We start from the raw sequence: 24019 nt of genomic DNA on the forward strand, positions 1-24019 counted from the left end.
GTGGAATACACAAACGCGCTCGATCGTCTTCCTTAAGCATCATGTCGGCATCATCAGACCGTTCGTTAAGACGTCACCGATAGGTCCTCCTTGAGCCACTGAGGGATTGGGCGTGAGCCTAGCTTCTTCAGCAGCTTCACCAGTGCCTGATTATGAATGCGATAGTACCTAAAATAAAGTAAAGCAAGGATCGTCATTAGCTCACAGGATTATTGCTTTCCAATTCGCCGCTTTACTTACTTTTGCAACATTTTGGCACTCCGATCGTCCATCGGCGGGTACTGGCGACCTTTCGATTTGCCGAGACACTTGTTCCGATTATCGGACACCACCTGGCAGTAGAAACCCTTCTTATTGTCGAAGCGCAAATGGCGGCTGTAATCGAATGGGGGCAGCTTAAGGAAGCGCTGCAAATCGTTCATCACCGCCACCGGGTTCGATTTGAGCTGTTCGCCATCGATAATGTACAGCTGCTGCTGTGGATAGCAGGCGAGCCATCGTTCGAGATGCTGTGAGTATTTGCCCGGATTGAGACAACGGTTGCGCAAATCACGCAACGCTTTCGGTTCAGCTTCGGTTGCAGTAATGACCTGGAAGACGGAACAACAGAGTTACAATTAATATTTAATCCTCAGCGAACCTGATTAGTCCAACAATGCAAACCTGATAGAAGCTGTAGTTGTTCGCTATCGGATCTCCGTGTGCTTTAATGTGTTGATACCATGAGTAGGCTCGCTTGGCCGGTGATATCAGTATGGTTACTAGCTGCGCCTTTGGTAGCAACGCGTGGGCTCGTTTCGGTACCAGCTCCCCGTCGAAATAAGTGGCCGACTTTTCAAACATAAACTTATCGTCCGTATCGTTCGGTTGGAGCGGGAAAAAGTTCAAATACCAATCCAAACCCCGGTAATAGTTGTTGCCGTTGAAAAACTGAATCTCCTCAAATGTGTCCGAATTGGGAAGATTGCTTGCGACAGCGGGATGCATGCTCAGAAACGTATAAAACGCCGTCGAGCCCGTTTTCTGTGGCCCAAGTCCTAGCAATTTCGGCAGTGTAGTGCGTCGTTTGTTACCGGCCCAGATTTTAGCGTGGCGTGGATCATCGGCAGGATTTCCCCAAATAGGATCCCTCTCCTCCGGATGTAGCTTAAAGTACAGTTCGCCCAGTTGTAGTGGTGGTACGGACGTCAACTTCAGGTTGGTCCAGCAGCGCAAGAATTTAATTACCGACTCGAACGTATACAACGCTAACCGATCATTGCCGTAATTAGACATATGCGTCATGAAGATGTTGATCGGATTGTACACGATCGTTTGAAACAGTTCTCCGCCACGGATCGATTCGTCCAGCTTATCCCGCCCACCGGGATAGCTATCGATGCAGATTGTGTGCGTAAACAGGCCACAAGTTTGCCGTGGCAGTACCATAATGTTACGGTGAATAAAACCACGCCGTAAGCGAGCCGGTCGAAGATGTGGGTACTCTTCGGTCGACGTTACTTTAATGTTCCAAACCTTCTTCCACGCGGTGTAGAGCAATTCGTGTGCTGGATAAACACCCGAGTGATGCGGTGACACCGAGTACCCCGAATCCGTCGGTATGCCATGCTCCTTAGCAAAGTCCTTGTTCAGTATCATATCGTTCATGAGCTGCGTCACGTTATCGTACAGATGGGGCTGCTGATGGTTCCACATGTGCGAGAACCAGTTAAACTGTGCCACATTACGCAGCAGCATATCATCGCCCAGATTTTCTTCGTGCGTCCCGTGATGGAAATACTTCCCCGAGAAGCCCAAATTAAACCGAAATCCTGGAACCATCTCTTCGATACGATTCTGGGTCGCTATCAGTGCGTGCACATCGTCCGGTTTTAGTCGCGTTCCTTTCTCACCGACGAAGATATCATCAATGTCAATCAAAATTCGTCGTTCCAAGTTTAAGCTTAGCTGTCCGTGGCTAAGGTAGGAAAGCGAATCAAGAAACAGTAATCGATGCAGCCAAAACTTCAACCCCGATCCGAACAATATTCGCTGGATGCCATCCTGCTGACCGTGGTCCTGCAGCACGGTTGCCAACGGTGGCTGTGCAACACCATCGGTCGGGTAGTCCATAACATTCTTCTGTGCCCACTCGAGCGGTTCGTAACCGCTGTGATTGTGCTGAAATATGGCCCAATCGTTGCCGGGCAGTGGTCCCCACGCAGTATCGCCGGCACGCGTTAACCGAAGGATGGGTGAACCAGGATTCAGGCTCGCATCCCGTAACCGCAGATTCGTATGCACATACAGAGGGAAACCGCGCAGCTGTGCGCCGACTAGCGTTTCTTCGCTCGGGCTCACGAAGCCAATGATGCCGACCGAGTAGTCGCGGCAGTATTTGTCCAGCAGCTGCCGGTTCCAGTTGTCCATGTTAAGATATTTGTCCAAATTTTCGAACACGATCACACCGTACCGGCCCTTGTCTTGGTTTGTTAACACCGGGAGACTTTTGCCGGCTACTTCTACTTTGTACCTGAGAAGGAAATAGAAAAAAGGGAATTGTATTAGTATAATGATGGGAAGAATGGTTTTGTTGAAAAAGTATAGAACTTTAATATTGTACATCAAATAAAACATTTGGACAAAAGTCCAATTTAGAAGAGAAATTAAGCAGTTTTCTGGAACCGTCATATCAGTGATTACGGCAACGAAAACAACTCGCCATAAGGCACATGATCTGCTCACGTCCAGCTCGAGCTTATTAATTCGAAACAATATCTATTTTCTGAGCAAAATATCATAGTAATTAATATTTATTTTCATTTCCACGAACAGTATGCTCTACCGCAATAGCAAATTCTCGATTAATCTTCATTTAAAATACTCATTTTATTTATAAATTTCCATTAGTTCAATCGTCATTAAGCACCAGTTGATGTCTAAAATCAGCGCAGAGAAACGAGCGCTTGACAGTGGTCGACGATTGTTTGCGACTGCTGTGACACGATAATTCACCACCAGCCCTGTTATCAACTGAATGGTGAGTGGCTTGGAATATGATTTATATCATCAGCCGCGCTCCTTCCCTTCACCATAATCGAAAGACACAAAACATATTAATCTTCATTCGTATGGTCAGTTCGTATTTTAAGCCGAACCGTCGGCTAGATAGAGATATGCAGATGAAAACCAACGTTCTGCGGTGCGAATGGTGCGGTCGGCAAGGAAGAGAGACAGAGGGACGAAAGGTGAAGAATTTTCCATCCGCCCATATTAATGACACTTTCAACGAATGCCCATCTCAAAATTACTTTCCGGCTGTCATCCCTTTTGCGGTTCCTGACAAGACAATCTTGAGACGGGTATACGCCGGGCCCAAGCATAATCTTCGCCGGAACGCTGCTTCCGTGTGCGTCATGTTCACTTTGACGCATCTTGAGCATTTGCCGCCGGGGTTGGCCTACCACCAAAATGCACAATTAATTCACCAGGATACCTATTTTTGCACATGTGTCCTTGTCGAGATTTCGGCATGCCGGGCCAAACGAGCATCATCCTGGGGACTTGCCGCCCAGCTGGACGAGAAGTTTTCCTTCGCTTTTGCAAATTATATCGCTTGGACTGGTATATTAAAATGTCTGCTCCGTGTTCGTGTTCGTCTTCGCTCTTACGCCCTGCTGGCCAGTTGCCCAATGCCACACGGGAAGATGATTCAGTGCCGTGCAGCGTAACGTCGTGTCGTATGCCATTTCAACGCACGGAAGTCAACATTGTTTGCCCAGTGGAATAGCGAAGCTCTTCTCTTGCTCTGCTTTTGGACTGAGCGAATTGTTCCGTTCCAGACAGCCCACGAGCTGTCGCATCCGTCCAAACCATAGGGAATAGTAGTAAACGCTGGGAAAGCGGCAAATCTCGGAGGCCATTGGTTGACCATAATTCTGACCACAGGCAGAAGACCGAACCCTCATCCAATGCTTTTTCGAGGAGGACGAAATAGGAAAGCGGGGAAAATTCATATGGGCGGAAGCATCTCATAAATCCTGGCCAAGATTAACTGCGTACGAGTGCATGCCGGGCGCTCATTTGTATTCGGGAAAGTAAGCACTCTCTAAATACATTTAAAATCGTTTACGAACTACTACTGGTAACCCGTCGGAGGAATAGCACTGAAGCTTTGGCAGCATACATTATAAGTTTGAAGAAGGCATAAAATTCAGTGTAGAGGGTAAAGGTAGTGCAATTCATGGAATATTTTATGCAAATAAATATTTATGCATATACCTAGACAAAAATATAAATAAACAATAAACATGTAAGTGATCATAGAAAAACAAAAAAAAACGATTTCATGAATCGAAACGAATCGTATAAACATGAAATCAAAATAATAAAAAAACAGAATAAAATGTAAACCAAAAAACTAAAAGGATAAAAATATTAAAAGTAAACACAAGCGAAAACCCTCAGAACGAAACAACTTCAAAAGCGAATATAGCAGAACAACATAAAACAAACACGTTTGGAAGAGTTGAAAACAGAACGATATAATGCGTTTGCGTGCAATGAAGTAACTGCTAGTAAAATTGCCATAAAATCTATTTTCGGTACCATGATAACGGTGTAAAAAGGTGAAACCGCGCATTAAAACACACGACCATCGTAAACGGGCCTGAAAGGACGGACGGCAAATTAATGCGACGGCTACAAAAGTGCATGTTATACATCACGGTAATAAAGACGCTTTTTATGTCGAACAAGAGAGGCATCGTGCACGGCGCGCGCCGACCGATGGTCAGCAGTTGAGCCCGGTCAGCCCGGTTGCTGTGCTGGGGCTATTCATCCTAATGATTGCTTACCGACACACATTCATCGCATCCACCCATCATTTCCGCAAGGACATTTGGGTGGAAAGGAAAGCAGCACAATAAAAGGAAGCTTGGCGAGGGAGGACGAGATAGACCGAGAGAGAGAGGGAGAGAGAGAGAGAGAGAGAGAGAGAGCGAGAGTCAGTGAGACAGAGACAAAAAACTATAAAACTAGTAGTATCAGCTGGGAAAGTTCTATCGCCAGGGATGGTGGGTGGTGGTTGGAGCAGGTGGCATGGAGGTGTTGTCATTGGGAAAGTTTTGATTTATTATTATGCTAATTGAGTGCTCGCGCGTTGGCGCCTTTTTTCATCACTAAAAAGCTTCCCTTCCTTCCCTGTTCGCTACAATTGCTCCATGCTCTCCCCCTTCTTCGCGGGAGGGAAATTCTTCCTTTGGACACAATTTTCACACCACCCAACCCTAGCACCTTGTACCACTGCCAGAGTTGGATCAGTTTTCCACCGGAGACGACAAAGACGGTGGGTAATGCAGCTAAAAGTGAAATTCATGTCTCGGGAGGATACGAACGCAAAAGCTTTGCGCGTCGTACAGGGAGATGAGACATCCTAGAAACGCGGCAGGAAAAAGGATGAATGCAAGCAGGAATGATGATATTGCTAGAAGTAAAGCTGAAGCTGAACATAGTACTCAGTACTTTATAGAAATGCGTGCAAATGCAAGCTTTCTCTCCGGGCGAGCGAGGGACAGGGTGGTAGATTTATGTTAATTAAGTAGTTCGTAATTAATCACACCTCGCTCTGTGCCCGCGCAAAAGGGCAAACAAAAGTGGTCCCGGTGGGGATGAAGGTTTTTTTTGTTTGCCAACTCGAGTAACCTTTTGAATTTCTTGTGGTGCGGTAGTGAGTTTGGGAGACGGTTGGTTTGGGTTAGCGTTCATTTCACTGTCTTCAAAACAGTCTTCAACAGTGATTTGACAGATTTTATCAGTGAACAAAGGGTACGGGATCAAGGAAATTAAAACTTTTACCGATGAACGAAAGTTTTCATAAAGAAAATGTGAAAAGTGGGCGGAAAAACATGTGGGCAAATAAAATGTTTAGGAAAGAATCAGTTCGTGTTAGAGGTGGAATGTAGGACATCTCGGCGTTTTGAAGAAGTCGAGTTCCTCACAACGCAATTAATTACAAAACACGACTTCATCCAAGATCACTACAAGCGATTGAAACTTATTCCGAAAGCACACTGTCCCGAGGGCGGCCCGTTGGAGTGGATGACAGCGGCGTCGGTCTTCCAACGGCAGGACCCGGGGTTCAAATCCCATCCGCGTCTCCCCGTAGTGTGGACTGACTATCCAACTTTACGTGGTTGTCGGCAAGTCTAGTAAGCCACTCGAAGGCCGGCGTGACCTTTTAGAAGCTCGTTAAGCCAAGAAGAAGAAGAAGACTGTCCCTACTGTCCAGAGAGACGCATGAGTATTTGATGTTCGAGTGCTCCTCGATTCATCGTTCCGGGACGTCTCATGAATATTTAGGTTGGCGAAGTGATGACCATCACGATCATCATAGCCCTGATATTCTCCAGTCGAATCAGTACTATAGTATAGAGATAGACGAGAGTGGCGACCCGGTGTTGCAGGCGATAACGGCAGTGGTCTTCATACGTCAGGAACGGAGTTCAAATCCCATCCGGACCGTCCCCCCGTAGTCAGGACTGACTATCCAACTACGTGGTATCGGAGAGTCTAGTAAGCCATCTGATGGCCGGCATGACCTTGGAGGTCGTTAAGCCAAGAAGAATAAGAAGAAACATAGACGATCAGGATGATCCTTACTAGCAGCAGCGACGAATTACCAAAAACAAAAAAGGTATTAATTCATAGAGACCCTGACTTCATACCATAGCCTGAAAACCCTCGCTAAATTGTCAGTACGATGCCGTGAAGTGTTGCTCATAGCAAAAAAAAGTAATTTCAGTCATTTTTAATGTAATAACCTCGTTGGTAACCATTACCAACTCGAGGCTCGAGGAGGTTTTAGTCGATAAAAATCCGAGAGAATGGCCTCAAGATTTCAAAAAATAAAAATAAAATTGATTTTACTCAATGTTACCACACTTCATATGAAGATCTTTTTTATATTCATGGATCAAAATTCCTCGCAATCGATCAGTTGTGATGAATTCCGAACTAAAGTTAGATTAGTACATTCACAATTAGATGCTGGTTCATCCGTTGTGCACAGCAACAATTTTGATGATGTCCAAACCATACGCACTGTATAATAGAGGGGAAAGAACTTTAAAGTGTATCTTAGATCATACAATAAGTGTTTCCGTGTTCAAAAACAATTAGTGATTTTGACAGAACAATTTAAACAATCAACATCTAATTATTGTTGGATCTAAAATAGATCACGCCGGCCATTTAATGGCTACGGGAGAACGCTCCGTATGTGACTTGAACACCGATCCTGCCGTGTTCAAAGACTGGCGTCATTGTCGCCTTACCACCAGACCACCATGTTTAGGTTATTGAATGCTATTAGGCTCAGGGAGCTGATAAAACCATGATAACCTTCTCAAGACTGAGCTTCTGAGCTTTTGAGAAAAAAAAAAATTCCCGTAGAAAATCTACGAGGAAAATTAAGAATATAGTTGACAAATTTTGGCGTTTGCTCGAGAACGGCTTGTTTATGTGTAGCTTGATGTGTTGGCCGCGAGAAAAGCTGTTGAGAAATTGTTTATGACACTTGACATATTTATCAACATTTTCTCAGCTTTCGTGACCCTGGCCTATTCATGTTTTAGGTGAGGGCAACAATCTAAGTATTTTTGATAACAAATAATTTGTTAAAGTTTTAGTATTTTTAGTTTTAGTATGAAAGAAAAACATAACGATCATGATTCGATTTTTAGCACGGCTCCTTCTAACACATAGCACGTACATAACATACATACGCAAAGCAGCAATGTTTGCCAAATAGTCATCAATCAGAGGGAAGGATTAATAATACAGCAAAACAAATAACCAACATTAAACAACTACATTCTACGCGTTTCTGCAGCGAAACTGTTGCAAACCGAGTGAACGAAAGCTTCTTGACGCCTTCTAAAAACTAGCAAGCGTATCATTTTTCACGTCACCATTTTGCTTCAACTTCACCACGTTGCTTCGTAGTGGCTTCGGCACATAAAAAGCACCGAACATGGTCTTGATACATATCTATAAACACTCACGAAACGAAGGCCCGGACTATTCTGCCGGTCGCTGTAATGTCTGCGTGCTATTGTCGCCGTTGTGGTGCGTTTCGTGTGTAAGGGGTTTTGCCACTAGAGAAAAGACAAACGATGTCCGGCAGCTTAAGAAAGAAAAGAGCATTGTACGGACGACATAAGATGAAGGGTTACCAGGCAACAGTTTCTTGCCAAATGGTATGCCTTACCACTGGTTGTGCGTTTGTGACAAGGCGGTTTGGGGCGACAAAATAGGAAATATATGTTTCACTAAACACACCCATGTATGCTTACTCGTTTTTCTAGGTTATCAATGTCTTGAGTGCCAACGAGCCAGCATTAAGTGAGCTGCTACATTCATCACGAACCAAGGAAAAGGCTAAGAAAATTGTGCATCATGCAGCTATATTTGAAAGCTGTTCTGATGGTAAGAAAAAGTATTTTAATTTACTTAACTAATGCGAAAATGTGTAAAGTGTGTTTTTAGTAACTTTTAAAACAGTATTTTCTAAATTTTTGCCCTTGCAGCTTCCAAAGCTTGGCAAATGGTGAAAGATTGATGATCTTTCCTCTTCTTCGGTTCCATTAATCGTGTCCGATCTTGCGGGACTTGAACTTGGCTGCACCATAAAATGGTATGAAGAGTGTACATAATTTGCACCCCATCACATACACACACACAAACAGAGCACGTTCCGCCGCACGGTCCATTATAGAAGCGACCAGAATGTGGGCAAGGAAGCGCAAGAGATGCAGTACAAAACAGAACCCATGTTTTACAACGCAACCTGAATGACATCCTGCCAGGTTATGGCAAGTGTTGTGTGGTGTGATCGTGTACCGCTGGACATAAAACCACTGCATTAATGCACCCAGCTGCATCCAACCCCTTGTGGATCGGGTAGAGTGAGTTTGTGGGGCCAACAATTCAATTACTGGCGTGCTTATCATTATTATCGATCGGTACGCTTCTTGTCGTTCGGTGAGAAGACAGAAACATATTTATTTAGCTGTTTAGACATGATTGTGATGTTACAGTGGGTGTTTCAAATGGAAGACTATGAAATTTACTGATTTTTGGAGAGCTTGTGAACAATTTTAGTTACACTAAGCTCAGTAAAGCAAAACATCAATCATTACAAAATTGTAAAATTGATCCATCTAACTTCAAGTAAACATATTCATGAAGTCATGTGTTTATTGACTCAAATATAGCAACACTCAATTACATAACTATGTTATGATCAAAAGTGTGTGATAAAAGCATAATAAATTAAATTATGGAAAAAGCGCATTTTCCGGTAATTTAAAAGGGTCTAAAGAAAAGCTAACTATGATATACTCTATTTCTCTCTCTCTCTCTCTCTCTCTCTCTCTCTCTCTTCCTCTCTCGCTCGTACGAGGATGACCAGCGCAATTTTGATGTACCGGAATTAAAATCCAATCAATAAGGGATCCGGCATCCAACAGATTCCTAGAAAGGAAGGCTCGTGAACTCGTGCGTTCAATTCGTCCAGCATGACTCACTGAAGGGCGGACCGAGATGGATGAAAAATTAAATCCAATCCAATATTTTTAATGGAGTGTAAAATCTGTGTGCCGCCCTCGTTTGATGCAGTTCGCAGCTTAATTGAGTGATGTAAACGTGCATAAACGTGTGTGGAGCAGGACCACAGTGAAAGGAGGGGATCAGAAATAGGGCGAATTTGTGCGTGTGTGTGTGTGTGTGTGTGGGGCGGGGGGGGGGGGGGGGGTCATTATGATGATGATGTTTGGTCATCAGCGGAGGCGAGTTCAGATGCGATGGTTCATAAAAAAGGGCGAAACGTAACAGGATCAACAAATCAAAAGTATGTTTGTTCCCCAGAATTGTGCAATCAACCGGAAGCAGATGGTCGAAATGCATTATTAGCAGCAAGCAGGTACTAAGTGAGCGCGTGATAAAAAGGACTGTGAGTATAAAGCTTTTAATGTGAATAAAATACCGCGGAATGATAATGTGAAATATTTTTTTTTTAATTATTTAAACAACACATACAGCATTGCGTCAGAAATTAAGCTGATTACTATACTTTAAGTGCTTTAAATTATGTAACAAAATTCAGTATTATTAATTATTTCACGTCACATTTCTTCATTTGCGATAAAAGTTCATAAACCTTCCTTTTATATAAATTAAAAAAAAAATTAATTTTTTGGCGAAAATGATATGCGTATATGTCAATAAAAACATTCATTATTCAGGATATTATTCTTACAGAAAACTTCTTCACATGAACAGAGACTGTGACAAAAAAGATTTTTTTTATTCATAAAAGACGGCCAGGCCGTATTGCTTACAATAACTTAAAAGTAAGATACTCCTTTCATCTTTGCTGGTAGACATTTACTTCTCCGACCCATGAAAGGGCACCCTGAAAGGGTGTGCTCGGTTGACAAAAAAGATTAATCTCAGAACATTAATGCGTCTCAAAGATATGAACTCTATCCTACATTGACGAATTTCTCTATGCCACATTCAAGAAACACAAACTTTTTGAGGTCATTTGACAGAATATGTGAGGAAAAACAATGAAAGATGTCCCCGCTGCAATAGCCAGGTCTATGGGCAATGTAATGTTCTCATAATTTTGTCGCGAATTCGACGCGTCAGGCTTCGAGGGTCCGTTAATGACAAGGGAATGACACCGGGCCTCCCTGACCATAGGATCTATTTAGTCTGTACACGTGGTCAGAGGAGACGCGTAGAAGCAAACATTTAAACGTAGTGATACGGATTGGAGATGAGAATAACTACTCTTTTCAAAGAATTAATTTATTTTTACTCCTTCCCTATTGAGATTCTAACCTTTTAATAGCTCTTTTGGGGGTTTGTTTTAATTAAACCCACTCTAAAGAAGTCTATAGTCGTCAGGGAGAATCGAATAGCAGAGAGCTCTTTTGGGAGTAGAATTATAATCAAACACACTCTGAAGGAGTTGAAAGTCGCCAGAGCTCCGAATCATAGAACGTGTTTAAAACTCATTTGGGATTCATTAGAATTAAACTCACGCTGAAGGAGTTAATAGTCCCCCGAGAGCTTAGAATCGTGGAGAGTTTTTACTACTCTTTTGTAATTCGAAATGTACCCCAATAGATAGTATTGATGGGTCCATATAAAAACGTGGAATGTAATATTAACCGACGAAGGTGCTCGACCGTGACAGCTATTGAAGGATTTCTCCAGTATTGCTTTAACAAATTTATAAAAAAAATTAATCCCTTCCGTGACAGTGTAATTTTTCCACATGGAAACACACACTGCCGTGACCAGGATTCGAACCTGGGTTACTACGGCCACAACGTAGGGTCCTAACCACTAGACGATCACGGCTGTTGGGACCGTTGAAGCATTCGGTTCTCCATTTCCAACAAAAGCCACCAAAATCATCGAACGAAATGTAAGCCAATGGATCGATTACGTTTCAACTCGTTTGGAAAGGGTTTGGTTCAAAACTGGTTCACGTGTAAAAAAAGTACAAAACGCGGAAAGAGAGAGAACCAGTCAATAAGCCGAAGCGAAACACAAAACATAAAACCCGCCGGGCCGCCACCAATTTAAGCAATCGAAGCACAATTTTTACAACAATCCATTCACACTTTCCCTGATGTGCGGGAAAAAAAGTTCCACTGTAATTGATTTCGAATGGTGGGGCAGTAGGAAATGGTTATGGCTTTAAAGAGAGCTCCAGTAAATTGAAACTGAAAACAGCTGACTCAAAGCTTTATCCGCATACCGAAAAACGAAAAGAAAAAAAGAGAAAGAGAGGGAGAAAAAAGGGAAATCAAGGTTTGGTTTGGTTACCAAAACCGTACCACATTGGCACGCCAATTCACGCCAACTCATCATTATGCGCTCTGTACCTGGATTGTGCTCTACTCCTACAAAAATCCCAACATCAGAACAGAATGGGGCGGCAGCGTACAAAAAAGCATCATCATATGCTGGCACGAAAGTCACACGAACTAAATCGGACAGCTGTCAGGTGAGATTGAGATGGCTTTTAACAACCATTCCATGTGCGCGCACACGGCGAGCGGCACACACCAGAAATGCGGAAGTTCCATATTTTATTTTCAAAATCCTCCAACCTTCTGTGTGGGGGATGCTTCTGAACTGCGAGCTCTCTGGCCTGACAATGACAGCAGTCAGCTTCACAACCTGTGGTTACTGGCGCCTCCAGCGAGCTCCCGGGCATCAGAAGAAACGAGGTAAACTTCGAGCGTAACTTTTAATATCACCGACCGATCGAAGTGGTTTACATGGTACATTTGAAAGGGCGGTAAGTTGCAATGGCAGATGGTGGCTTGTAAGCTGTTCCCTTCTTCATATCTTCGTTCGTGGGCCAATTTCCGACAATCATCTCAAGCCAATGCACCTTCGTGTGTCGCGCACCGAAAGCGCGCATGAAGAAGAGCTTTAAAGGATGAGACAAACAAAAAAAAAAAAAAAGGGAACGAGGGTGGATATAATGGGTTCGCGGCTTCGTCTTTCATAGCCGACAAAGAAAGCTGGACGTCCAACGTACCAACTCTCGCAGCACAGGTGGAGCTTTAAAAGAAGAAACTTGAGGAACAAAAACTAACACGAAAACAATCTAAGAGCACAAAGGCAAACAAAAAAACACAGCGAAAACTGAAACGAGTACGAAAAACAGCAATGTAAAACACAATTCAACCAAGTGCACTAAATAACATTATGAGATGATTCCGGGATTTTTTTTTGCTCTTCCTTGCTACCTTTGCTAGGGTTTTCGCATTTCCTGGTTAAGGCTTTTAACTACGGCAGCTAACTGCGGAATATGGGCATGGTATGTGCTTATTCATAACGAGAAAAATAGTTTCACTTTCAAACTTATGTCGAGGCCACATGACTTTGAAATTGTTTCTTGTAATAACTACGCACTTTATGAAGCAATGCTGAGTTATCAAACAAATTTGAACGTGAGTGTAATATTAGGCTTGATTATCACATACAAACTGTCAAGACAAGTTGTCAAACACGGAAGATTCGAATTATGACAGCCGTTTGTGTTGTCTAATAGTCAAACTGATTTCCGTCAGCTATTCGACACAGAAAGACGCCATATTCACTCGTTCCTGTGTGTTTCCAGTTCGTTTTTTTTGTTCAGTCCCAACCAAAATGTGAGTATTTTAGTTCATAAAGCTAGGGATGCCACTACGGGAGAAAAAAAATATTGTTGGGCATCTTGCTGCTCATTTGGTTCCATTTCTAATGAAATATTTTTGGACGGCAACGTTTCTTCCAAAATATTTAAACACTTGGTAAATGCCACGGAGGAAGTTGGTTGAGCAATTGCTATATTAAAATCTTTCCCGGTGCCATTTTGGTAACTGCAGTGTAGCAGCCAACATTTCTTTTGGCCTGAGTCCTTTTGCCCTTGCAGGCGGAAACTTTAGCTTAATCTGATTAAGAATATGAAGGAAAATTTCCTTCAATACACGAAAAATTTTCTTGCATCTGAAAAGAACAATCTCGACAACATATCAAAAAGGGTTTTACACAAAAGTCACAAGATAAAATCACGCTTGATTGGTTAGTTCCAATGAATCGATCATACTACGAAGCAGCCGACGTTGTTTAGTAAGAACTTCATTTCTTTCATCATCATTACTGCTATCATCGCTCACATGATATCCTAAATATCAGCTACAACACAAAATATCTTCTCAACAAGAATGCTTTGTTTACACTTTTGGCTTTGTTTTTGTTGGTTTCATCACTTTGACAGATTGATTTTGGAGGTTTTAAAAAAATGCTTAACGAATTTTGCCTGTCACAAGAATCGTTTCATAATGCAATTTTTTCCGTTTGTATTGACAAACTTGTCTTAATATTTTTTCGTTTATAAGAGATAATCAGGCCTATTGTTAGCGCAATTCACAAAAAAACAAATAAAATTACCCCTAGCCCAACCATGTTTTATTTATTTGAAAACATAATTTCATTGTTAACAATAAAAATGAATGCTCATGATTTTTCATGCAATAAGGACAATATACATATTCTTAATATCTTACTGGACCGTCATTATTAATTATAAATAAATAACATATTCTTAATACATGTATATTCTTTATCTGATGCTCATGAAACTTAAGTTAAAATGCGCATGAAAGCTCGTGTAAAGAGTTTATGCATTTAACCTGCTGAAGTGTGCAGAAGCATTTAAGTGCAGAAGCATAGCGAAGAGATCGGATACAATAAAAAATAATTGCAAACATGGTAAAGGGTACGAAAAATGACACATGAAACTATTGATTTTTATGAATGTAAGCTGAAAGAAGCATTGAATACAATAAACTATTGGCTATTGAATTATGCTTCATTGAAATATTTTAGAATTTTTTTTTTTGCAAATTATTGCAAATTAAAGGCAAATTAAAAGTTAGGAGATTTTTTCAGCTAATATTTGAATGAACCAACTATCATAGAGCCCGTCTCGGAAGCAGAGTATCAGTTGACGGCAACGATCTTGAGATGATAAAGTAGTTCTGCTACCTTGGTACGATCGTAACTTCGGACAGCAATGTAAGCAGCGAAATCCGAAGGCGCATTGTTCAGGGGAATCGTGTCTACTACGGACTCCACAAACTCCTGCGATCCGGAAGACTTCAACAACACACGAAATGCACGATTTACCGCACCTTGATATGTCCAGTAGTTCTCTACGGGTACGAGTCTTGGACTATGCTGACGGAGGACGCCAATGCACGCCAATGGCTGAGGATAAGGCGAGAGCTAGCTGAGCTGTTTGGCGGTGCTGATATCCTGACGGTAGTCAAAGCCGGAAGGAAACGTTGGCTGGGGCACGTGATGAGGATACCGTACTCGTGCCCAACCAAAAATGTGCTCGTCAGCGACTTGTTCGGTACGAGATGTAGAGGAGCATAGCGAGCTCGTTGGCTGGATCAAGTGGAGTCTAACCTGTCGGAGATCGGATGCAGCCCTAGACCGAATTTCTTGGAAAATTATTGGCCACCTGGCCGTGTCGATGCGACGTGCTCAATCTTGAGCAGGCCAAAAAGAAGAAGAATAACCAAACTTCAACTGTTTGAAAAAAAAAACTACCATAGTTTTAAAGAAAAATACCTTTTTCGTAAGGAAATATTCCTTTTTCATTAAAAAAAAAATATTTCCTGAGAAAATCATTCCCTCAACAAAAGGATTCTGTAGACGGATGTTTAAGTTTTGAGTGGTGTTAAGGTGACATAGTGTTACAAGGGCAAATTGATAATACGAAAGACCCGTTAGATATAAAATTCTATCCCGTGATCAGAGGATTCCCTGTCCATTCACAGATAAATTAAACTTTCTCTTTTCGAGTCTTCTTCGTCTTCTTCTGCTTCTTATTGACTTAACGACCTCTAAGGTCATGCTGGCTATCGAATGGCTTACTGGACTTGCCGATACCACGTACTTGGATAGTCAGTCCTCACTACAGGAATGGAAGGAAGGAGGAGGAAAATGCAGACCGGCACTGCTGTCGCCAAAACCATCGGACCACCCCTCGGGTGGCCACCGAGTCACATATCTTTAATTAATCTTATTTTTTTACTTTATTGGGAACTAAGATAACTTTATTTTATATTTTATTTGACGTTTGCCGAGCTTTTCCTGCAGTCGAGAGATTTATTTCCGGGCATACGAGATTCGCGAAGAAAACCAAAATAAATTATTATTAATCGTTATTGGACAAGTTTTAGTTCATGAATCCAATGTGTATTTTGAGAAACAAAATTTTGTAATTATAATTTTCAGTTGACTGTTATTCTATTGATTTTGGGATGAGTTTGATGTGCTGTTTTGATTTTAGCGTTAATTGATTATTCTCATGCTCAATTGTTTAATTGAATTTATCATTGAACCTGTATGAATCGCAAAATGCTTCTGTAATATTTACAATAATGTGAAAATTTGTTTGAGTGGCTGGAAAGTAAAAAGAAATTTTAAACCTTAAAGCAATTTAAGTTCCGTAATTCTTTCCCTGAGTGGAAAAAATGGATCGTAAAGGATTGTAGAGCATCAAATAAAACAAAAAAAGCCCATTTAAAAAAAAAACATTCGCTCGTAAAATCACTCTTAAATTTCATCCCCCTTTTTTCTACACTGATAAACTCATTTCGATAAATTTTTCATTAACCACTCACGTACAGCCACCATAAACGGAGGCAGAGCACATGGTGTGCAACTGGAAAACCATCTATCGGATGAATTTTTATTCCATGTTCCGGCAAGAAATTATTGTTCCTGCCCCGAGCCGCACACGATAAAGGTGAAAACTTAGGCTTTTTTTTTGTTTGTTCGGTGACACTGTGACGAACGAGCGCTAGCAGACGGGTACGCCTTGTAAAGGACGTAAAGAGTACAGCCTGGTAAAATGTAATGTAAGAAAAACTTTCCCATCGGTTCAGCTTCCTCGTCAGAACTTTCACCTGGGTTGAGGTGCGTGCGGGCAAGACGCGATACTATTACATCGGCATGCAGCGTCTAGCGAAACAGATCCGCGTTGGAAAGGAGACGCTTGCCGTTTGCCCAGAAGGCAAACATGGTACGCGACGTCTTCAAGATGCTACACTGGAGGAGCTGCTAAGGATATTATGTACAGCTTTGTTGCTTCTATTGTTCTATTAATACTACACGCGCACATGAGACGTACTTCTTGTGCACAGAGAGCATTCGCGTGATGCGCTTTTCTTTGGAGGTTGGGAAGAACACAAAAGAATCAGCAGCTAGCTGAAGGAAAATAAAAAAAAACGCAGCAAAGTTACCGCTCGGTGTTTGATCCTCCTTCTCTCAGAAGCCGTGGAATATTTGTTCCTTATGTGTGTGTGTGTGTCTGTACGATTAAGCGATGGAATGCGACGAAAACCGCGAAGCCCTCTCTGTTCGTCTAGTTTAGCAACAAAATTGCGGCACAATAAATTATGTTTGCCCTCCTGAAGGCTCCCCCACCGGTAAATATATGCGTGATGCATCGCTTGAACTGCTTCCAAGGTTCCCAAGAGAGTCTTTCATAGCAAGGAAAAAAAAAAATTAAGCCACATCAGGTTCACAGGCGCTCCAACGAAACACACATAGTGTGCGTCCTTAAGAATTTCGTTTTACTCAGCAAAAAACCTCGAAAAGCTCGAGCGAAACAGCATTACGCGTGACAAGGATTGGTGCTTTGATGTGTTGCAAATTTGAGCCGGTATTTAAATTTCATACCTTCATCAGCAGCTTAAACATTTTACTTGTAATAAGCATCATATGGGTGCTATCGTACGGTGTGATTGTGTGTGTGTGTGTGTGTGTGTGTGTGTGTGTGTGTGTGTGTGCGTAGATGAAATATGGTTTGAGGTGTTTTTGTTTCCTTTTTTTGGGAAAATTTTCGTGCATTAAATTGGTGGAAGCACACGGCGCAGGAAACGAAAGAAAGCGCTAAGAAAATGTCCAAATCTTCTTTGCTAAAGTAGGTACCGTACGAAGGCTTTCAGAAAAGAGAGGCTCCTTTATTTAAGGGAAATTTTTCCCTCGTCCACACGCGATCCGGTGATGTGCGGTAAATTCCGAAAGAAGATCACGTTACAAGCGGATCTACATTAGCGTTTCTTCGTCCGGATAAGACATCACGGCAAGTAGCAAAAGTAGGAAGATAATATGAGGAAAATTGTGACATGACACAACATGCTTACAATGGCGGGCGGTCTACATTGATATACTTGTGAAATCCGTCAAAGGCGCATAAGCTTTACCGATGGGAAAGCAGAAGTAAGGACTAATCATTTCGCATTACTTGTGTCTTACTATAGGTCTTAGTATATTTTATATGAAAAGTATTTAGAAATGACATGGTCCAGATAACTACAACTGAATAAGTATTAAATTCTCAACCGTGTCCCTTAACACTAGAACCGCCATATGGGTCAATTTCGTCCCATAAGTTATGAAAATATATTTTTACATGTTTATTATTACCTAAGAGTTTCTTGTGGTAAAATAATGCATAAACATCATAATTAGGCATAATAAAGCTTTGTTTGCAACTCAATCAATAATAAAAAAATCGAATTGAGATAATTTTTTATAAGGGTTTTTATGATAATAAAACAAATCTTTTGTTCTAAGCTTTTTGGGTCCACGCGGGCGTCTGTGACTCCCTTTAGAAACATTACAAAAATTTGATGTTACCACAGCTTTAAATTGCCAAAAGAAGAAGACAAAGCTTCGAAAGGCAAAAGGACGCCTAGATGAATTATTTCAAGCATCTATAACACATCTTTAGGTTTCAAAATATTACATTGCTTCATCAGAACTGGGCTCACATGAAACGCATACGTACGAAACACTTTTAGTACATATTTTATATACTGGTGACATACATGTGAAGCATTCGTTAGCACTTTTTCCTTCGTGACAAGACATTTGAACCTGGCTGTGCCGACGAGGACCTCCAGCACCTGACACAGGCAAGTTAGCGTTGGCGCTCTTATTTTCAACGTACTCTTTGGCAAGTTCTTCGCCTAGCTTGAAAAGAAAATCGTGTCTAGATTGCTTTTGTTTAAGCAACTTCTTTGTACAAGGTCCAAGCATTGATGTGAGAATCAGTTAAACATCAAAAGAAGAAGATGGGTGGCTTTCGTTTAGTTCACTTTATTTATTCTCCAATTCGCACGTCCTTCACCTTCGACATTTCGCGTTCAACTGACCTCCCGACCCAGCAGCGCGCGCCGCTTAAATACCCCCCTTCGCTCACTCGGCGCTCGCCACGATATCGCTATCTCGTTTCCCTAATTCACACGGCCTTTCCTCGACCGATCCTTTCGCCCCGAAGGATCCTCACCGCAACAAAACCGATAGGGTTTCATATGTGACGAAGCCGTCGACGTCACTTTTGGCCCTTCGCCATTGATCTTTTCTACGTCATAGCGATCATGTGGACGAACACTGGTTACCTTATATGGTCCAAGGTACTCAGCTGCGTACTTCCTTCCAGGCCCGAACTGCGTCCGCTTAATCACCACCAGGTCGCCTTCGCGGTAAGTTGTAGCCGACCGCGCTCGTAAGTCGTACGATCTCCGTTGTTCTTCTTGGGCTTTCTCGATAGAAACCCTGGCACCAGCTCGAGTCTGCTCTCGTTGATCGTGATGTTGGGCCACTCGAATTTCTTCCATCAGCTCACCTAGTCGTAAATCTCCTTCGTGTCTCATCGGTACCCCAAACATCGCTTCAAAAGGAGTAACACCGATGCTCTGATGTGGGCTCGAATTAATCCACCGCTGAATATTGGCAACGTGCTTATACCACTTTGCAGGATCGTTTACACCCATCTTTCGCAACATAGCAATAATCACTTGATTTACCCTCTCTACCTGCCCGTTCCCGCGCGGAACACCTGTCGTAACTTCCACACGCTCGATATCCTGATCCTCACAATACCGCTTAAAATCGTTTGACGTAAACGCAGCCCCTTTATCGCTAATAATACGCCTTGGATTACCAAATACCTCGCTCTGTGTTGCTAATCGCTGAATTACTTCAAATGAATTCGTCGTTTTAGTAGGATATATCCAAGTGTACTTACTAAACGCATCAACTACTACAAACAAATATTTATACCTTTTCTCCGTAATGTCCATTGGACCCAAATGGTCTACGTGATACGTGTCTAACGGAACGTCACCTTTCGCGATTGGGTATAATAAACCGTCAACTTTTCCCCTTTTACGCTCTGCGAGGATACATTTCACACAACACTCAATCGTTTGTTTTATTTTCTCACTCGCGTTTGGAATGTAAAACTCCTGTTCGATAATACCCTCTATCTTACGAGCTCCTAAGTGACCCTTTTCGTGTATCCTACGTATCAAATCGCTTTGCATCCCCGATGGTACCACAATCACTTCCCTACCTTTCACTACTTTCATCAGCAGCCCATTGCACATGACAAAATCTTCAAAAGATTGCGTTTTTAACAATTCAATAATTGCCTTCGCACGCTCGTCACTTTGTTGCATTTTTCTGATCGCTTCTATCATAGGATCGCTTTTCACAATCATCACCGGTGCCCTGCTCAACGCATCCACATGCTTCATCGATGAACCTGGCCTATGAACCACTTCATATTCATACTCTTCGAGCATCAAAGCCCATCTCGCGATTCTTGCCGACAGTTCTTTCGATTTTAAAGTATGCCCAAACGCTGCACAATCTGTAACGATCTTAAACTTGATGCCTAAGAGATACACACGAAACTTTTCAACAGCGCGAACCACCGCTAGCACTTCCAAATGATACGCACTATAATTCTTCTCCGCGTTTGATGTTTGTTGACTCATGAAGGCAACAGGATGAAACTTGTCATCGTCACTCTTCTGCATAAGCGCAGCACCATAACCGTACTTTGACGCGTCCGTATGGAGCTCGGTTTCGGCACTTTCGTCGTAGATCTTTAACACCGAATCGGTCACCAAACACCGTTTCAACTCGTCAAAACTCGAACGCTCCTCTTCACTAAACACAAACTCAACACCTTTCTGAAGCAAACTTGTCAAAGGCTTCGAAATTGTCGCGTAACCAGCAATAAATTTTCGGAAGTAACTCGTAAGTCCCAAAAATCTTTGCAGCTGCTTCACATTTTTCGGTTCCGGAAAAAGCTGAACCGATCGCAACTTACTCGGCGCTATGCGATAACACCCGTTGCGAATCACATACCCGAGATACTCCACTTCATCCTTTAAAAATTGCGATTTTTTCCAATTGAACTGCACACCGTTCTCACTCGCGACATTTAACAATTCCTTCAACGTTTGAAAATTACTTTCCTCATCTAATGAAGGAATTATTAAATCATCCACATACACCAACACACGCTCACTCTTGATGAATTCCCGAAACACATCCGCTACAAACCGGCTGAAACTCGCTGGACTATTGACCAACCCGAAAGGCGTTCTAAGAAACTCGTACTGGCCTGTGTGGGTAACAAAGCCTGTGTACCGCTGGCTCGACTTTTCCACAGGAACATGAAAAAACGAATTTTTCAAGTCAAGTGTGGTAAAAACTCTGGCTGACTTCAAGCGATCGATTTGATCTTCTATGTTCCTCATGGGAAAACAATCCTTAGTCATTTTTCGATTAAGTTCGCGATAATCAACACAAACGCGTAAGGAACCGTCCTTTTTTCTCGCTAACGTTACCGGACTCGCAAAATCACTCTCACTTTCTCGAATTATTCCCGCGGCTAACCACTCGTCGATTGTTTTCTCCAGCACCGCCTTTTCACCCGGAGCAAAACGCCTTGGCGACGAACGCACAGGCGTCTCGTCATGCAAAATAATTTTCGTCTCAACACGACTATTCACGTTTCCCGCAGGTTTGTACCCCGAAATAACAGCCTTTACTCTTTCCGAAAATCGAGGAGACACATCCAAATTGTCTTCATTGTCACACACAATAGAAAACATTTCATCCGTTGAACCATATGGCCTGACTTTGACACCCGCCGTTGTCATCGTAACTTCAAAATAGTTCAAGGAATCTCTGCCCAATACTGCATCGTAAGACATGCTTTCATTTGGCACCACAAAAAATCGCACACCACTAAAAACGTTATCATCCACCGTAACGTCCACCGTGAACATGCCGATCGCCTTTGTTCTCATGCCACCAAAGCCCTGGAACCACATCGAAGTATCGATCAGCGGTGATCCCTCGATTCTTTTGTAACAACCTATTGTCACCAAGTTTTGGTTGCTTCCACTGTCAAACAATGCCTTGACCGATGTTTTGTTTAACACGACATCAACCATTCCCACCGATTCTTCCGTCACGTTTATTTTCGCAGGAACGACGCTTTTGTTCCGCGCACACTCGCTCGCCTTATGACCGTACTCACGACACGAGAAACATTTCGGACCACCCTGTGTCTGCGCGCACGCGCGAGCTTGGTGTCCTTTGTTTCCGCAATTGTAGCATCGCTGCTCCGCCCGTTTGTCAACGCGGCTACTGGATGACAAAACTCGTTTGTTTTCTTCTTTATCTGTCGTTTTCTTCTTTCGAGCCATGCGCACTTTTTCAAAATTGAGCAACTTTTCTTTTAACACTCGAATTGTTTGCGCCTCGTACAGCAATGATTTGAAAAAATCATCGTCGGTCACACCGTTCACGATGTACTCGCACAAGCTTGGTTCGTCTAAATCAATTTGGGCAGCAATTCGTTGCATTTCGTAAACGTACTCTCGCATCGTCTCGGCCGTTTCCTTCTTCCGATTTGCGAGAATCCGATGCACATCACTCGACCTCACAAATGGAGCAAATTCCGTGATCAGCTCTTTTTTCAATCTCGCATAAGTTTGCACATTACGCAAAGACGACACGAACTTTCTTGCGATTCCCGTCATCTTTTTACGTAACATGATTAGCTTTTGTTCGTCATTCCATCCTGCTGACTTTGATACGGAATCGAGGTGTGCCAGCCAAATACGCACATCGTGCCCATCCTCTGCTCCAAACGTCTCAATGCTATCTTCCACATCTCGAAATGCGTAAACGCGTTGCGGTCGTTTAGGCGTCGAGATTCGCACAGCAGTTTGAAAAGGGTCTTCTTCCGTTTCATCGTCATCCTCGGCAACAAAGCTATCACCTTCTTCCGGAAGATCCAGATCCGCTTTTTCCTCGGAATCATCATCGCAACTCTCGTACGGTTGGTTACCCGCGTAGTTTTCGACGTCGTCTATGGCGTTAGCTGGTTCTGCTCTGTGTCCACTCTCGGACGGACCGGCGTTGTCCCCTGACGCAACCGTCGCTCGGTATTTCACAATTCGATTCGCGATTTCCACTTTTCCTCCAGTGGTTTCTAGGCCAAGCCTCTCACACTCGCGCACCAACCCAATCTTCGTGAAATCTTCACAAAGCTCCTTGACCGTTGCCATTCTATCTCTCTCTATCTTTCACTCACAAAGCCGACACACACACTACCACACAATTTTCTCGCGGCTTCCCGCACTCACGCACAAATGTCACACTAGTTGACTCGTAAAATTCACACAGAATTTTCACAGGCAGGTTGCTGTAAAGCCTCGCTAAATTTCTTCACTCGGATTGCTTCGGAAAGCCTCGCTATCCCTCACGGATTCTCACTGGTTGCTAAAAATAAAGCCTCACTAATTGCTTCACAAGCCTCACTGATTCGCACGGATTGCTACGAAAGCCTCACTGTTCATCTCTTTCACAAAACGTCTCACTATTTGCCTTCATAAAAAAGCCTCACAGTTTTTTGCTATTTAATCACAAAATAGCCTCACGAAACATCACACTATATCGCACCGATTGCTTTCATCGCAAAAGCCTCACTCGTTTGGGAAAACAGTATCCCGGTTGAGCCCCCATGTGAGAATCAGTTAAACATCAAAAGAAGAAGATGGGTGGCTTTCGTTTAGTTCACTTTATTTATTCTCCAATTCGCACGTCCTTCACCTTCGACATTTCGCGTTCAACTGACCTCCCGACCCAGCAGCGCGCGCCGCTTAAATACCCCCCTTCGCTCACTCGGCGCTCGCCACGATATCGCTATCTCGTTTCCCTACTTCACATTGATTCTCGCAAAATCCAGAATATTAAAATATGAATAATCAAGTCATCTTCTACTAGCACTTTTCACGGAGTACTGTCTACACATTTGATCAACTACGTCAACTCCGTACTTGATCGAGTAGTATTAGGACACAGTTTCAGACTTTGATTTTCTATGCCCTAAGTGCCACAGGCAAGCTGGTAGCTCGGTTGTTGGTAGAGCATACACAGCTACCAAGCAAGCCGGCAAGTCAATACGTGCAGGCTACTTTTTTGTGCTGCGGATTCAAATACGCAACAGCCAGCAGGTGATGCTTTGGGTGGAGAGCGGGGTCGATAGGGGCTCTCAGACGAACCAGTGCTA

General features: G+C 42.8%; 2 protein-coding genes and 1 non-coding gene across 4 annotated transcripts in view; all 3 read right to left on the reverse strand.

The window, feature by feature from the left end:
• Positions 1 to 24019, reverse strand: part of LOC126563082 (peptidoglycan-recognition protein SC2-like) — a 260445-nt gene that overhangs the window by 225741 nt on the left and 10685 nt on the right. The gene's annotated exons all lie outside the window — the stretch shown is intronic.
• LOC126561503 (bifunctional heparan sulfate N-deacetylase/N-sulfotransferase) overlaps positions 41 to 24019 on the reverse strand; it is a 120536-nt gene continuing 96557 nt past the window's right edge. For both annotated transcript variants that reach the window (XM_050217694.1, XM_050217693.1), the window contains 3 exons: positions 664 to 2512; positions 241 to 590; positions 41 to 168 (listed from right to left, as the gene is read on the reverse strand). In XM_050217694.1, coding sequence (XP_050073651.1) covers positions 66 to 168; positions 241 to 590; positions 664 to 2512 — 2302 coding nt within the window. In that variant the 3' untranslated portion in view covers positions 41 to 65. The remainder of the gene's footprint in view (positions 169 to 240; positions 591 to 663; positions 2513 to 24019) is intronic.
• Positions 11341 to 11412, reverse strand: Trnah-gug (transfer RNA histidin (anticodon GUG)). The gene has a single exon. It is a non-coding gene; the product is annotated as a tRNA-His (tRNA).

Source organism: Anopheles maculipalpis, chromosome 3RL, assembly GCF_943734695.1.
Source record: "Anopheles maculipalpis chromosome 3RL, idAnoMacuDA_375_x, whole genome shotgun sequence".
Taxonomy (NCBI): domain Eukaryota; kingdom Metazoa; phylum Arthropoda; class Insecta; order Diptera; family Culicidae; genus Anopheles; species Anopheles maculipalpis.